This window comes from Balaenoptera acutorostrata, chromosome 13 (assembly GCF_949987535.1).
Source record: "Balaenoptera acutorostrata chromosome 13, mBalAcu1.1, whole genome shotgun sequence".
Classification (NCBI taxonomy): domain Eukaryota; kingdom Metazoa; phylum Chordata; class Mammalia; order Artiodactyla; family Balaenopteridae; genus Balaenoptera; species Balaenoptera acutorostrata.
This window is the reverse complement of record NC_080076.1, coordinates 67,974,726-67,991,156: the sequence shown is the minus strand read 5'-3', so window position 1 is coordinate 67,991,156 and position 16,431 is coordinate 67,974,726. Positions and strand designations below refer to the sequence as shown.

General features: G+C 47.3%; 1 protein-coding gene across 1 annotated transcript in view; it reads left to right on the top strand.

Annotated features, from left to right (window-relative positions):
- The window catches only part of LOC102999359 (sodium/glucose cotransporter 1-like), a 63,444-nt gene extending 47,292 nt beyond the window's left edge, over positions 1 to 16,152 (top strand). The window contains 7 exon segments of the mRNA XM_057526206.1: positions 7,017 to 7,185; positions 9,542 to 9,569; positions 9,572 to 9,756; positions 12,253 to 12,352; positions 14,698 to 14,927; positions 14,994 to 15,170; positions 16,051 to 16,152. Of these exon segments, the coding sequence (XP_057382189.1) occupies positions 7,017 to 7,185; positions 9,542 to 9,569; positions 9,572 to 9,756; positions 12,253 to 12,352; positions 14,698 to 14,927; positions 14,994 to 15,170; positions 16,051 to 16,152 (991 nt within the window).
- The last annotated feature ends 279 nt before the right edge of the window (positions 16,153 to 16,431 follow it).

Genomic DNA, 16,431 nt, shown 5'->3' with positions numbered 1-16,431 from the left:
TAATGAACACTTTGGTTGTTTCTATGTCTTGGCTATTATAAATAGTGTAAAGGCTGTAGAGGTCTCTTCAAGATAGTGATCCTTGTTTCCTTTGGATATGTACCCAGAAGTGGAATTGCTGGATCATGTGGTAGTTCTGTTTTCAGTTTCTTGAGGAACCTTCACACTGTTTTGCACAGTGGCCGCACCAGTTTACACTCCCACCAACAGTGCACAAGGGTTCCCTTTTCTCCACATCCTCACCAGCACTTCTTATCTCTTGTCTTTTTGATAATAGCCATTCTAACAGGTATGAAATGGTATCTCATTGTGATTTTGATTTACATTTCCCTGATTAGTGATGTTGAGCACCTTTTCATGTGCCTATTGGTCATTTAAATATCTTCTTTGGAAAAATGTCTATCAGGTCCTTTGTCCATTTTAAAAATTCTATTATTATTATGTTGTTTTTGTTGTTGTTGTTGTTATTAAAGTTGTCTGAGTTCCTTAGACAGCTAAGGAACTATCAACCCTTTATCAGATGTGTGGTTTGCAAATATTTTCTCCCATTCTGTAGGTTGCCTTTTCATTTTGTTGATTGTTTCTTTGACTGTGTAGAAGCTTCTCAGTTTGATGTAGTCTCACTTGTTTATTTATTTATTTTTTTATAAATTTATTTATTTATTCATTTAATTTAATTTTTTTGGCTGCATTTTGTCTTCACTTGCACGCGGGTTTTCTCTAGTTGCTGAGGGGGGGGCTACTCTTTGTTGCGCTGTGCGGGCTTCTCACTGTGGTGGCTTCTTTTGTTGCAGAGCACAGGCTCTAGGCGCGCAGGCTTCAGTAGTTGGGGCTCATGGGCTCTAGAGCACAGGCTCAGTAGTTGTGGCGCACGGGCTTAGTTGCTCTGCAGCATATGGGATCTTCCCGGACCAGGGCTCGAACCCACGTCCCCTGCATTGGCAGGCGGATTCTTAACCACTGCGCCACCAGGGAAGCCCTCACTTGCTTATTTTTGCTTCTGTTGCTTGGGATTTTGGTGTCATATCCAAAAAAAAATCATTACCAAGACCAATGTCAAGGAGCTTATCCCCTATATTTTATTCTAGGAGTTTTATGGTTTCAGATCTTATATTTAAATCTTTAATTCATTTTGAGTGGCATTAAGATAGGGGTCTGGTTTCATCCGTTTGCATATGAATGTTCTATTTTCCCAGCACTACTTACTGAAAAGACTGTCTTCTCTTCATTGAGTTTTCTTGGCTCCCTTGTCAAATATTAGTTGACCATATATGTACGGCTTTATTTCTGGGCTCTAGATTCTGTCCCATTGGTTTATGTGTCTGTTTTTATGCCAGTACCATACTGTTCTGATTACTATAGCTTTGTAATATAGTTCAAAATCAGGATGTGTGATGCTTCCAGATTTGTTCTTCCTTCTCAGGGTTGCTTTGGCTATTCAGGATCTTTCGTGGTTCCAGATGAATTTTAGGATTATTTTTTTCCAATTCTGTAAAACATTCCGTTGGAAATTTGATAAGGGTTGCATTGAATCTATAGATGGCTTTGGGTAGTGTGGACATTTTAACAATACTAATTCATCTGATCCATGAACACAAGATATCTTTCTATTTATTTGTGTTTTCTTCAATTTATTTTATCAATGTCTTATAGTTTTCAATGTAGAGACCTTTTATCTCCTTGGTTAAATTTATCCTAAGTATTTTATTGTTTTTGATGCTATCATAAATGGGATTGTTTTCTTTATTTTTTTCAGATAATTCATTGTTAGTATAAAGAAACACTACTGATTTTTGTATGTTAGTTTTGTATCCTGAAACTTTATTGAAGAGAGACATCTTCTTTAAGATTGAGGAAGGCTTAAAGAAAACATGAGAAAATACATACCATGCAAATATGAACATAGATGCAGAAAATTTTAACAAAATATTAGCAAATCAGGTCCAGAAACATAGAATAATACACCATGACCATCTGGAGTTTATTCCAAGAATGCAAGCATAGATTTTATTCAAAAATCAATCAATGTACTTGACCACATTAACTGAAAACAGGAGAAAATTACATAGTCATCTTAATAGATAAAAATCATTCAAAACTTTTAATACCTATTTTTTAATCTTAGCAAATTAGAGAATTTAAAAGATCTTCTTTATTCTGACTTTTAAACATACATATTCTTTAAAACCTATAGCATTTATCATACTTAATGTTTATATTTGAAAATCTTTTCCCCTGAGATTGGGAACTAGACACATGCGTCCACTATAGCCACTTTTCTTCAGCATTGTACTGGAGGTGCTACTCTGCAAAAAGGTGAAAAAAGGAAACAAATGTCATAAGGATAGAAAGGGAAGAAATGAAATTTTCATAAAAGACTTCATAGACAAACTTAAAATTTTAAAGTGACTTTAACAAGACTGATAAAAGATCAAATACAAGAATTAATCATATTTTACACATTACACATTATACATATTACCATTTGTAGTGTCATTAAACCATATCAGGTACCTAGGAATAAATCTCACAAAAGATATGAGAAAATTGCTGAAAATTACAAAGCATTGTCGAGAGAAATTAATGAGACCTAAGTATAGCAGGAATATACCATATCTGTGAATTAGAAGATTCAATATTGACAATATGTTTGTTCTCCCCATATTATTATTCTACATACTCAGAGTAATCCCAATCAAAATGCCGTAACTTTTTTGTGTGCATATAAAAATTGACAAATGAGTTCTAAAAGTAATATAGAAATGCGAAGAGCAGAGAATATCCAAGGCTATTCTTGAAGATGAACAAAGCTGGAGGATTTATGCTAACAGATACCAATATCTATTGTGAAGTGATACTAATTAGATAGTGTGGTTTTATTGCAGGGGTAGACAAATTAATGGAACAGAATACCAAAAAAGGCGCACAGGTATACAGTCATCTAATTCATGACAAAGGTTACAGTACAGTGCAGTGGGGAAAGTGGTAAGGGGAGAAGGAATGGTACTGGGTAACTTGGCTATTCCTGATAAAAAGAATACTGACTAACGCCCTTTACACAAAAATCCATTTCAGGTGGACTGTGTATCTGAATGCAAAAGGTGAAACAATAAAGCTTTTATTTTTTAAAAGTGGTCAGCGTGACACCAGATTGCCAATCACATATAATATGCATCAACAGTAGCTTTCTTAGCATGTCATAAATAAATTTTTGCATGATGTAGAATTGTGTTTACATATCAGAATGCAAATACCAACGTCTGGTTTATAACTTTTGGCTCATATTCTGTAATCCCCACATCTGTCAGGATTTGTGCCATCATCTGTGCATCTTTTGGCATGCTCTTAGGAGAAGCCATCTTGCCAGGCTCCATGATGACTGGTGATCAGACTCCTCGAGCTAAATCACCCAAGTATTCCACCTAGTGTGGTGTACCAGTGAGCACCAGTTCCTGGTGTACCAGTGAGCAGAATATTCAGGAGCATCCTCACTGCCATGGCTCCAAGCACCTCCCCAAATTTTACCTTATTATCCTTTCAGTGTCTGTAGGATCTCTAGTAATGGTAATATGTGGGTGGGGGGTGGGGGGTGGTGGTTCTTTTTCTCTTGAGTGAACTTGCCTAGGGGTTTATCAATTTTAATAATTTTTCCAAAGAACCAACTTTGGGGCTTGTTGATTCCTCTGGTTTTTTTCTCGCATTGAATTCTATTTGTTTCCTTTTTTCTATTTACTTTGGATTTACCCTGCTTTTCTTTTCTTTCTTTTTTTTTTTTTTTTAGCTTCTTAAATTGGAAATTCATATCACTGGTTTAAAACCTTTCTTATTTTTTACAATTACTACTTAAAACTATAAATTTCCCTTTAAGCTCTACTTTAGCTGCATCCCACAAATTTTGATATGTTGTGTCTTCATTTTTAATCAGTCCAAAATATTTCCTAATTTCCTTGTGATTTTTTTTCTGTGTTCATAGATTATTTAGAAGTGTGCTGTTGGATTTCCAAGTATTTAGTACTTTCCTAACTATTTTATTGTTATTGATTTCTAATGACTTCCACTGTGATCCAAAAACATACTCTATGAGATTTTAATCTTTTGAAATTTATTGATACTTTTGTATTCTTAATTTTTGTCTAGTTCCTCTGTTATATATATTATATATACTGTGTATATTATATACACAGAGGAGGTATTAAAAGCTTCATTTATGATTATGGAGTTGTCTGTTTCTGTCTTGTAGTTCTTTCAGGTTTTTTTTTACCTCTTATATATTCAAGTTCTGGGATTAGGTGCCCTTATGCTTGTTATGGTTTCCTGAGGAATTAACTTTTTCATCATTATGAAATGTCCCTTTTTAATCTCTGATAATACTTCTTGTCTTGAGATTTACTTCATTACTGTTATAGATCACACCAGCTTTCTTATGCTTAGTGTTTATAACATCTTTTACTTTCAACCTGTAACTATATTTAAAATGAGTCCCTTGTAGAGCACATATTGTTGTATCTTGATATTTTTAATCTAATCTGACAATCTCTGTCTTTATAATTTGAGTTCACTTGCATTTAGTGTAATCATTAATATGGCTGGAAATAGTTTTTATATTTTAATTTCTTTTTGTTGTTCTAGGCATTATAATAGGCGTTATTAACCTATCTTAGCATACTTAAAATCAATATTGTATCATTTTATATAAAATGTAAGTACCTTGCAACAGTATATGTCATTTTCCCCTTTCATCATTCATGTTATGATTGTCATATATTTTACATCTACATCCATTATTAACCCCAGAATACAGTGATAGTGATACAGTTTTTTGCCTTAAACAGTCAACTGCCTTTTAAAGAAAATAAAATAAGAAAAAATATATATGTAGCATCTTATATTTTACTTTTTTGGTGCTCATCATTCCTTCTTTTAGGTTCAAGTTTCCATCTGTGTTATTTCTCTTCACCCTAAAGAATTTCAGTATGTCTTGTAATGCAGGTCTGTTAGTAACAGACTCTCTCAGTTTTTCTTTATTGGAAAATGTTTTTCTTTCATCTTTATTTATTTTTAAAATTTTTACTTATTTTATTTATTTATTTTTGGTTGTGTTGGGTCTTCGTTGCTGCACGCAGGCTTTCTCTAGTTGCGGCGAGGTACGCAGGCTTCTCACTGCGGTGGCTTCTCTTGTTGTGGAGCATGGGCTCTAGGTGCGCAGGCTTCAGTAGTTGTGGCACGTGGGCTCAGTAATTGTGGCTCGCAGGCTCTAGAGTGCAGGCTCAGTAGTTGTGGCACATGGGATTAGTTGCTCCGCGGCATGTGGGATCTTCCCGGACCAGGGCTCGAACCCATGTCACCTGCATTGGCAGGCAGATTCTTAACCACTGCGCCACCAGGGAAGCCCTCATCTTTATTTTTGAAGGATACTTTTGCTGGATGTAGAATCCTGAGTTGACAGTATTTTTCTTTTACCACTTTAAAGTATGCTCTTCCATTCTCTTCTGTCCTCTTGTTTCTGATGAGAAGTCATCTATAATTCATAGTACTGCTCTCTGTATGTAATGTGTCTTTTTTCCTGGGCTTTCAAGATTTTCTCTTCATTTTTGGTTTTCAGCAGTTTTGTTATGGTGTGCTGATTGGGCTTTTCTGCACTTCTGAATCTGTGAATTAATGGTTTTCACCAAATATGGGAAATTGTTGACCATATTTCTCTGCATATTTGTCTTCTGCATCCCTCATCTCTTTTTTTTGTGACTCTACTTACACACATATTTGCCCTTTTGATGTTGTTCCACAGATCATTGAGGCTCTGTTTATTTAAAAAAAATTTTCTCTGTGTTCTTCAGTTTAGAGATCTATCAATCTCCCTTTAGGTTTATTGGCCCTTTCTCCTGCCATTTCCAATCTACTGTTAAAGCCAACCTGTGAACTTTTCATTTCATATTTTGAACCAGAATTTCAGTTCTGGAATTTCTATTTGGTTCCTTTTTAAATTTTTTCTAGTATCCAGTTTTCTGTCATGATTTCACATCTGTTCACTTATAACTATAATTTCCTTTAAGTCCTTTAACATAACTACAGTAGCTGCTTTGAAGTCCTTGTCTGCTCATTTTAATATCTGAGCCATCTTGGGGTCAGTTTCTATTGATTGCTTTTTTCTTGACTATGGGTTATATTTTCTTCTCCACATGCCTAGAAAATTTTATTATATATTGAACATTGTAGATAATACATTATAGAAATTCTGGATCATGTTCCTCTGAAGAATATTGTTCTTTTGTTCAAGCATGCAGGTAAATTACTAGTTGATCCCCTTAAAGTTGTGGAGGCCTGGTTTTTATACTTTGTTAGGGTGACTCTGTTTCAGTTTTGCTCTAGTCTTATAGCAAGTTCTTAGTCCTGGGAAATAGTCTCTGCTTCTAAGGCATGGACATTCAGGGGTTTCAGTGAAAAGCCTGAGGTGGTTACCTAGCCCCTCTAACTTGATGAGATTCAAACTCCAATTTCTGTCTTCCCTGCTATAGGCAGGCAATGAAATCTTTGCTCAGCTTTTTCTGCTTCCAACAGTTGCTTGTTGGTGGACTATTTGGCAATTCTTCCCCACACGCACAACCAAGGGTTTAAAGGGAGTTTACGCAAATCTTTAAAATCAGGTGCCGTACTAATCCATCTGAAATCTTTAGAAATGTGTTACCCCTGAAGAAATTAATATTTTCCAGGTATTATATATTTTAAGCACGACCATCCCAACACAGTCTCCAAATGTGATGAAAATCTACCCATGATCCAGTAACAGGCAAATGGACCCTCAGTTTTATTTGTGCAGAAGTTGAAGGGTTTTTGCCTGCAGCCCTATGGTCCTATTAGTGTTTAGGGGTATGGCTATCTCCTCTGCCACACTTATGAATGGGCACCTGAATTTAACCTAAGGAATAATTAAAACTAGCTAATAGTTTATGGTTTGTAGATATTTTATTGGCAGGCAAGAAACTCATAAAATTGCCATTGACTTTTGGTTTAACTTACAGGTTTTTTGTTATAATCTTACTTGCTGTCTCCATTGCATGGGTCCCTGCTATACAAATGGCACACAGGGAACAACTATTTGAATACATGCAAGCAGTTTTAAGTTACCTGACGCCGCCCATTGCTGCCATCTTCCTACTTGCCATATTTTGCAAGAGAGTCACTGAGCAGGTAGGTGGGAGTTGTCATGGCCACGGCATGGCAGTGTGAGGGCTTGCCTTCACATCATACCTATCTTTGCAAAAGTTGCCCTGAGAGGGTCTCTTGTGCTTCAGGAGTTGACACCGTTGCATCATTTGCTTTCTGAGAGATGATTTACTCCTGGGAGCTTTGGTCCAAGCTCCCTCATGCATGCAGGGGAAAGGCAAGCTCTGATTTGTTTTCTTCCCTTTGCAATGTAATCCACTTTCGACCACGCCATAGATGGTGCAAAGTGTGTGGGATCCTCCTGCATGCTTATCTAGCCACAGGAAGATATGCTTCTGTTGCCTCTGTGCATGGATGTTTCCTGCTCAGAGATTTCAAACTCACAGGGGGATGTTCAGTCATGAGCTCCTACCACCTTCCCTGCATGAAGACCATCTCCTCCAGCCACACTTAAAACTAAATAAAGATCCCAATTAATGGTTTGATCATTTCATCAGTAAGACTGAAAGCACAGTTTGCCAGAATATTTTCATTCATTATTTGAGTCACATCTTGACCTGTTTCTCCTAACAGCACTGAGCAGCTGGGCCTTGCACGAGTTCCCGAGCATGGTGCCTCTGTGACCTGGCTCCTGCCTGCCTCTCAGCCCTGGCCCTCTCCATACACAGTCCCTAGGCCCCAGCCACTGCTAACCACTTGCAGTGTTGATTGCCTGTCTCGTGTCTTTTCTGGCCCCTCTTCATTCCCATGGACTCTTTGCTTTGCCATGAATATCTTTGTCCACCTCCATCTGGCTGGTGCTTCCTGCAGGCCCATGTCAGGTGTTCAATCCTCCAGACCAATCTGCTAGTGCTTCTTGCTCTGCCTAGCTCACCAGGACTCAAATGAGCACCGAGAGTGGGGTGGGGGGCTGCTGGGCTCTGGAGATGCTCTTCTGTGTGCTCTCTTGGGAAGGGCATGGGCAGAGGAGCAGGCAGTCAGGAGAACCTGCCTCCTACCGGCAATGGTCACCACCCTTGCGGTACTGGGGCCTATCACCAAGGGAAACTGGGGATCTTGTCAGTGGCTCTCCAGCTACCCCTGGTCCAAGGTTACAGCATATTGTGGCTACCTTCCTTGACCTAGAGAACTTCTCCAGGCCTTCTCTCCCACCCTCATCTGGCTTCTGCTGCCCATCTGTTTCTAGATCTTCACTTTTCTGCACGCCTCCTTCAATAAATGGGTCCTGTGGACCACACCTGGCCTTTGGTTTCAGCTCTTTCTCCAAGATGCTTCCCACACACTGTATCCTCTACCTCCTCCAACACCCAGCCACACTGGAGACAGGCTCCAGATGCAGCTCAAGCACCAAGACGAAGTCCTCACTCTTAAAGAGTGGACTGTCCAGTTGGAGGAGACGGATGATACCCAATGAGCAGATAAGATTTCTGAGAGTGGTGTAGTGCTGTTTAAAAGTCAAAAAGGATCATGGAGGTTAGCAAGGTAGGTGCTGGGGCCAGGGGGAGCACAAGGACATTAGCCAAGATAGTGGGAGAAGATTTCTCCTAAGAAAGTGACCTCGAACCTGAATCCTGAAGGATGAGCCAGAAACACCAAGATCTAGAGAGAGAACCAAGCGAAAGAAGGGCAAGTACAAAGGCCTGGCTGAGAACACAGTGGGCAGGCCTGACATGCAGGAAGAGGTCATGCTTAGTGGCTAGAGTAGACTGACCAGGGGAGAGGGCGGAGCCAGGTGAGGTCAGCTCGAGCAGATGAGACTTGCTTCTGAGGGCAGCCATGAGAAGCCACGGTGGTCTTCAGCAGAGTCAGGGCACTCCCTAATCCATGCTTTGAAGAGATCACTCCGGCTTCTTGGACAGCGGGTGAGCAGGACACCAGGTACGGATTCCACCTGTGTGAGAGAAGGTGGTAGATCGGGATTGAGGTGGTCACTGTGGAGACGATGGGACGATTTGCTGATGGATTGGGCAGAATGGTGGTAGGGCAGAATGGAAGGAAAGGGGCCAGGGATGTCTCCTGCAGTTTCTGCCTGAGTTGCCAGGGCGATGGAGGTGCCCCTGCAGCAACAGGCAAGACTGAGGTCTCTTTGGACACATTATGTTTGAGATGTGCCTTCACCGTCTAACTTAAAACTGTCTCCAGTATTTCCTAAGTTCTCTGATTGACCTAAGAGAGTGTCCACGCATCTCCAGTCTGTGTTCAGCCCAAGAAGGTGTCATCTCCTCACAGTGCTAAGACTCTGCTTCTGCAAGGCACGTGAAGCCCTTGTTATGCTGAGTTTAGCTGACCAGTTTAGACTGGTCAGGAGGCGAGGCTGAGGATGGCTTGTCTCATCCCCCGTCTTCCTCCCAGGCGACTCTCGGGGCTCCCCCTTTGGCAGGGTGCCTTCTGGGGGCTGACTGGTGGACTCTGATTGGCTTCTGCCGCATGGTGTCCGAGTTTGCCTACGGGGCCTGGAGCTGCTCGACAAACAACAGGTGCCCTCAGATCATCTGCGGCGTGCACTACCTCTACTTTGCCGTCATCCTCTTCACCATCAGTCTTTTCACCGTCGTGGGGATCTCCTTGTTCACAGACCCGATTCCGGATAAACATGTAAGTGCTACCGTGAGGATGCTCCGGGGTCCACCGCAGTCCCAGTGTCCCTGTGAACCGCAAGTTGGCTCTGCCAGCTTTGGAGAAAAGTGGCTGAATTCCTGCATTCTTTTTGAAAGCAGGGTGGGGGGCATGGGGCTGGGGGTTGGGGGGACGGATGGGTCATAAATAGGCAAATAACCTCCTTGCCTTAAAAACTAAACTAAAAAGCTTTCCAACAGTTCTCCAATTAAGTATTCACTGAGAATGAGAAGTTTGGTTTTTAAAATACAAAATTTCCGGGCTTCCCTGGTGGCACAGTGGTTGAGAATCTGCCTGCCAATGCAGGGGACACGGGTTCGAGCCCTGGTCTGGGAAGATCCCACATGCCGCGGAGCGACTAGGCCCGTGAGCCACAATTGCTGAGCCTGCGCGTCTGGAGCCTGTGCTCCGCAATAAGAGAGGCCGCGATAGTGAGAGGCCCGCGCACCGCCATGAAGAGTGGCCCCCGCTTGCCGCAACTAGAGAAAGCCCTCGCACAGAAACGAAGACCCAACACTGCCATAAATAAATAAATAAATAAAATTTTAAAAAAATAAAAATAAAAATAAAAAATAAAATACAAAATTTCCTTGAAGTGCTAAGGTTGCTAACCTCAGCGTGAATTAATGTAATCAGGGCAGTCCCAGCTGCCACCCACCCAGAAGGGATTAAGCCAGCAGGAGGGGGGACAGTAATGCTGGCAGTGCTGTGGCTGGTGGCTGGGCATGCCTCGTTCTCCTTGCCCGGCCACTTCCCCTCTCCCAGGAGGCAGGTGTCAGTCACCCCAGTTGGAGTATAAAAAGCCTGGGCTCAGAGAAGTCAAGTCACTTGTCCATGACACCAAAACTAGCCAGCAGCAGGGCTGGGCCTGACCAGACTCCATCGCGTCACCCACGTGGGCATGGCCAGGAGACTTAGCAGGACAGGGGCTTGGCTGAGCCGGAGAGCAGCAGGGAGGGCCCTAGGTATCCGAGGTGAGGGCAGGAGGAGCTCAGAAGGGAGGCGGGTCTGTGAGACCCGTGTGCCCTGGGGTCTGGGTGAGAGCTGAGAACTTGGAAGGCCGCCTCCCCTCTGGCCACCTTTCTGCTCAGTAGTTCCTTTTGATCCATTCCTCTCTCGCATACAGAGCCCCGTGGGACTGGGATGGAGCAAGTGGGGAGGACGGCCAGGAGTGCCCAGGACAGCTCGCCCACCACACGTCCCCTGCCCTGCTCCCGGCACATGGAGAAGCTGTGGGTGCTGGACCCAAGCTCCTGTCTCTCAGGGTCTTAATAGTCGACTTGTCTGACTTCTTTTCTGCTGCTCTTTTATTCTCAACATTTTGGTCTTGCCCGCTTCTCAGGCAGCCACGTGCTTGAGTGCTTTTTCTGCCCAGCAGCACAGGTGCTCTGGAGAGGAGGGGAGGGAGGCAAAGGGGAACCGTGCTTTCAGGTCAGTGTCTATGTGCTGCACACCGGGCGCTACCAGGGGAAGCGGGACCACACTCGATCCCATGTTCTTCCTGCCCAGCGGCCTGGTCCACAGGGCTCGTCGTGTAATGGGGAAGGCAAATGCAGACGTACAGCATCACCAGGAAGCAACTCAAGGCTAAACCCAGTCTCTGTCACTGACACGGCAGCAGGTTCATTACTGATGTCTTAGTCCGAGAGGCGGGGCTTGGAGGGGCTGCTCAGTCACATCCCTGCTATGTTTGGGGGAGTGGGAGGGGTGGTGGTGCTGAGATTCAAATATACCGAAGCCGGTATAATAGATTAAAACCTGCTCCGGGAGAGACTTGGTGGAAATGTTCGCTTACTTGTGCTTCTACTGACCCCAACCCTGAAAAAAAGCAAAAAAAAAAAAGCAACAGCAATTGGCTGGATTTTACTTTCCAAAGTCTCCGTATGTGTTTTCAGGAAGAGAACAAAATAACAGACTAGAAGGGAAGGGATGCTCCCCTGCTGCATCTGTAAATGCCTGGCTGAGCTTGAGCGACTAAGCTTGGCTAGGGACCAGGTCATCTGGGTACCCCAGGTGAACCAGGTCAGGCCTCCTCTGGGCTGCGTGAGTGCTCATCTCTGACAGCCAGGAGGGGCTCCTGGAAGGAAAGCAGTTCCCAGGTCTACCCTGCGGGCCCATCCACCAGAAGCAGCAGACCGGAGTGATGAGCAGCTTCCCCACCCTGAAGGGCACAGCTTCCTAGACCCTCAGTTCCTGGAAGAAGCCCTGAGCATGTTGCCTCCTACCCTACCATCCAGCCCAAGACACTGAGGTCGCCTTTGGGCAGCCGCACAACCACACGGGACCAGAGCCCGCACTGAAATCCAGGGTTCCCAGGCGCCTTGCTTTCCCCACCCCACGTTCCTTCTGTCCCTTGTTAGAGTCTAACGACCCTTTTCAGTCCCTCGAGACCCTGGTGCCCAGCTGCGAGCCGTGGCACCATAAGGCCTGCGTGACAGGGTCCTGGGTGGTGACTTGTGCCTGCTCTCCCCCCAGCTACACCGCCTCTGTTGGAGTTTATGGAACAGCCAAGAGGAAAGGGTCGATCTGGACAAAGACACACAAGGGAAGAGCCCCGCACCGCAGGCACGGCCAGGTGAGAAGGGAGACCCAAAGCCAGCGGAGAGGCCTGTGCTGCTCCCTGCCCCCACCCCCGCTGTCTCCACTCCCAGAAATGCTTCCAGGCAGAGGCCCCGTCTTTCATTTTCCCAAAGATGCCTTGTGGGTGTTTGTCGAGGGTGAGATGCCTCTCGGACATCCGTGTGGTGGTCTGGGCCAGAGAGATCCAGATGGGAGGCGTCAGCAGGTGCCGGGGGAGGAGGGAAGGGTCCGTGAGGGGCAGAGAAACACAAGTGTCTGGTGATCTAGGAGCGTTTCAGCCGGGGTGGGAGGGATCCACTGAGCCACACAGATTACATTGTGCCTCAGCAGGAGGGGAGGAGGCACTGGGGACAGGGGAGGGACAGCGGGTCACAGAGCCTCACACAGGGATTCAAACCCAGAGGGATTCTGGGAAGTGGGCGGGAGCCTCTGCAAGGAGGAGGGAGCAGCCCCACCCAAGAGGGCGCCTGGGGACACCGCCAAGGACAGCCGGATTTCACTGGGGCAAGAAGAGAGAGTTCCTGGAGAGGCTCGGACCTGGGGGCCCCAGAAGGCCCAGAGGAAAGCTCTCGGCAGATGGGGTCAGAGGCGGAGTGCGGGGGCCCCAGGGAGGGCGACCTGCACCTCTTGAGGCCCTGACGCAAACAGGGATAAAGGCCTAACGAGATTAGCGCTGAGTCTGGGGCAGAGAGTCTGGGGGGACTGTGATTTTGGGGGAGGGAGGGAGGGAAGGCCTGCCTGGGGAGAGGCAGTGTTCTGGGGCCCCCTCTCCACTCCTGCCAGGGACGTTCAGAGCCCAGAGGGGCCTGGGACCCTCTCCTGACACCTGCAGGGCAGGGGAGTGGCCTCTCCTGAGCCAGGCTGCCCTGCGCCCCTGGAGGGTACAGGGCTCCCAGGATTGCTCTCCCTCAGGGACAGAGGAACTGCCCGTTGGGGGCCACGTGTGCCGGGGGCTTGTTCTGGGGGCACCTCCCAGCTCCTCTTCTCCCTCGTCCACAATCGTGGGTGGATGCCACGATGACAGTGGCTCACACTTTTTGCCCATTTGGGATGTGCCAAGCACTGTGGAAAGTATGCCTATGTGTGACAGGTACATTATCATCCCCATTTCAGAGATGGGGGGACTGAGGCACCAAACAGTTAAGTAGTCGGCCCCGGACTCCAAAGATAACCAGGCAGTGGTGGAGCGGGGATTTGAACACAGGCAGTCTGACTCCAAAGCGTGTGCTCTTGGCCACTGGTCTGTCCCACCTCCCGTCATACAGCCCTCGGGCTGTGTTTACATGATCAGTCGCCGTTGATGTACAGCAACCTTTTTGGGCCTGGCAGCTGCGTGATGGTATGCTGACCCGGACATCTGAGAGACCGAGAGACAGGGCCAGCATATGCCGCTCAGGACCTCTCAGCACCGCAGCAGATATCTGCGTCTTTGGGGTCCTCTGGCAGCAGCACCTCCCCTGTAACACAGGCCCCTCCGTCACTGGCTGACGGGTTCCACCATCCCTGGTGCTGCCCCAGCCTCAGGACACACAGCTGGTGTGGTGGCTGCCGAAGGGGATGAGACATGGAACAGGTCACAGCGCACACTTCTCAGACCGAGGTGTGCTTGTCTTATCATCAAAGAGGGATCCATTCCCAGACCGGCTGAGCTCACGTGTGTGCGGAGCTGGCCGTGGTGCTGACCCACGCCTGAGCAGGCCTGGGAGCGGCCAGCGTGGGCTGCACTACCAGACACCGGAGGGATATTTAAGCCCCAGAGTGAGACATTTCACTGATTTGGTCCAGAGATGTGAATAGAAACTTGCCCATAATTCCTAGACTTCCCCCGTTCCTGGAGAAAACACCAGTGATTCCCCTTTCAAGGGCCCAGAGGGCCTTACTTTGGGCCAGGCCGTGAGACTGGTACCTACCTGGAGAAGACACGCCCCAAGGTTGCTGAGGAGAGCAGAGCAATTGGGGCTTCTTCCATCCTCAGAGGAGCAGCCACTTGCCCTAGACCTACAGAGCTGTGCTGGGCGTGTGCTGGAGACGGGAAGGGTGGGCCCTCCAGAGCCCAGCGGGGAGGGCCTGCCCCGTGACGGCCGGGGTTCTGGGCCGGCTGAAGGCTCTGCCAGTGCAAGGCAAGCATGGCCCAGGCCGCGCCCCAAGCCCCCCCTCCACCCGTGTCTCTGAGGGCGGCGGGAGGTGCTCTGCAGCAGCGGCTGAGGATTGTTCTCCGCATTAGAGCCAGTCTGTTGGCCTTCCTGCTGGCCTCACCGCTGAGATGTGAGCCCTAGAAAGACCCCCCTCCTGTGTGTGGCCTCTTAGCCTCCTGACCTGTGCCTATTCCCTCTGTTCCAGACGTATTTGAGGAGGCCGGGAGGTGCCTCTGGAAGGCCTGGGACGTGTTCTGCGGCCTGGAGCCACTGCCAGGCCCCAGACTCGCCCCGGAAGAGGCAGTCGTGCAGAAGATGGAGTGTGGTGACACGGAAGGGACACAGCACAGTGCCACGTCTGAAGGGACAGAGAAGCGTGACATGCTGGAAGGAACAAAGCTCCAAGACATGCCAGAGATGTCCCACTGGAGAAAAGTACCCGACGTCTGCGGGTTCCTCTTGGTATCGCTCACAGTGCTCTGCCACTTATACTTCTCCTAGGCAGCCTGCGGGGACGTCTGGGGAGCGGGCGAACCACTGCCTCTTGCAAACGCCCTCATCATCGAGGGGACGAAACGTTTCCTACGGGGAGGCCCACGGACGTGGACCAAGGATCACACTGATGAAAACGCGCCCACAGCGTCAACACTGCGGGCTGACGGGCGGCGAAGCCCACTGGTGAGGGCAGAGACCGAAGATGAGCACGTCTGTCCTCTGTGCGATGAGTCATTCTCTCCAGATGGCTCCACTGCACAAACACTGGCTTTCACTTTAAATTTAATTTTGGCTTTTTATCTCTAGATATATTTGGGGGTTTTGCTTGTGTTTACTGTCACCATTTCCTTCCTATACCCACCTCTGTTTGCTGTGTTCTCTCCTTTGTAAAGGTATGGCTGCTGGCAAAGATGCTCCTCCTCACGCCAAGGGTCCCACCCACAAGGGGCTGTGCCTACTGCCGATGACCACACAGGCCAGCTGGCGCCAAGGCTGCCGTGGATGGAAACGTTGGCTCCTGCCTGGACCCGTGGTGGGGCTGAGGCGGTCTCTACCTGAGGACCAGGCCTCCCTGTGGCTCAGCTCTGTCTGGCTGCACCCCTAGAGGGCAGGTGGAGAGGAAATTTCCCTCCTTCTTGAGCTCTTCCCAGTTCCTCCCAGTCTGCCTGCTACTGGGAGTTGGGCCCAGGGGCTGTATCCCCTTTAGTTGTCAAGTATAGACCACGCCTGGGCTGTGTCTCTGGAGAGGCTCCCTAAGCCACCCCTTCCTCTTCCTTCTTCTTAGACCAAAATAAATGATTTGGGTCTTTAGAAAAAGTTTCAGATGCCTTGAAGTGATTTGGGGGAGGCCCACCCAGCACTGCAAAAGTCACACTCTGAAGGTGCAGTCGGGACCAGCCCCGCATCCCTCGTTTAGTCTTTCAGCTGACGTTTTTGAGTGCCTACTATGTGCCAGCACTGCTGGGAAGCAGTCATGGACAGAGCTCATGGTCTAGGGAAGTAGACAATGAAACACGAGCGGTGCTGGCCAGCACCTCGTGTGGCCCGCTATTTCCCTGCCCAGGTTATCACCACGTTCAAGCCATGGAGCCACCCCATGTGGAAGGACCAGAATCGACCACATTTCACAGAGAAGGAGACTGAGCTCAGCCAGGGGACCGAGTAAATGGGCCCTCTGTGCACGTGCACATGGCAGGAGCACCCGCAGGGAGGAGGCCTCCCGTGACTGAAGCGGGAGGTCAGCTAGCTGGATAACAGAGGGACATGTGGGAAGACAGGGTGAGGCAAGGGTGTTAGGAGGCCAGAGTGCAGAACTGTGGGAGGTGGGGAGGGCAGAGTGGGCAGGGGCTGGACCTGCAGGCCTCAGATGCTTTGGGATCCTGAGTCCCTGGGAGCTTCAGCCAGGAAGGGATGGGATCGGATTTGCTGGCTGCTGTTGGAAGAT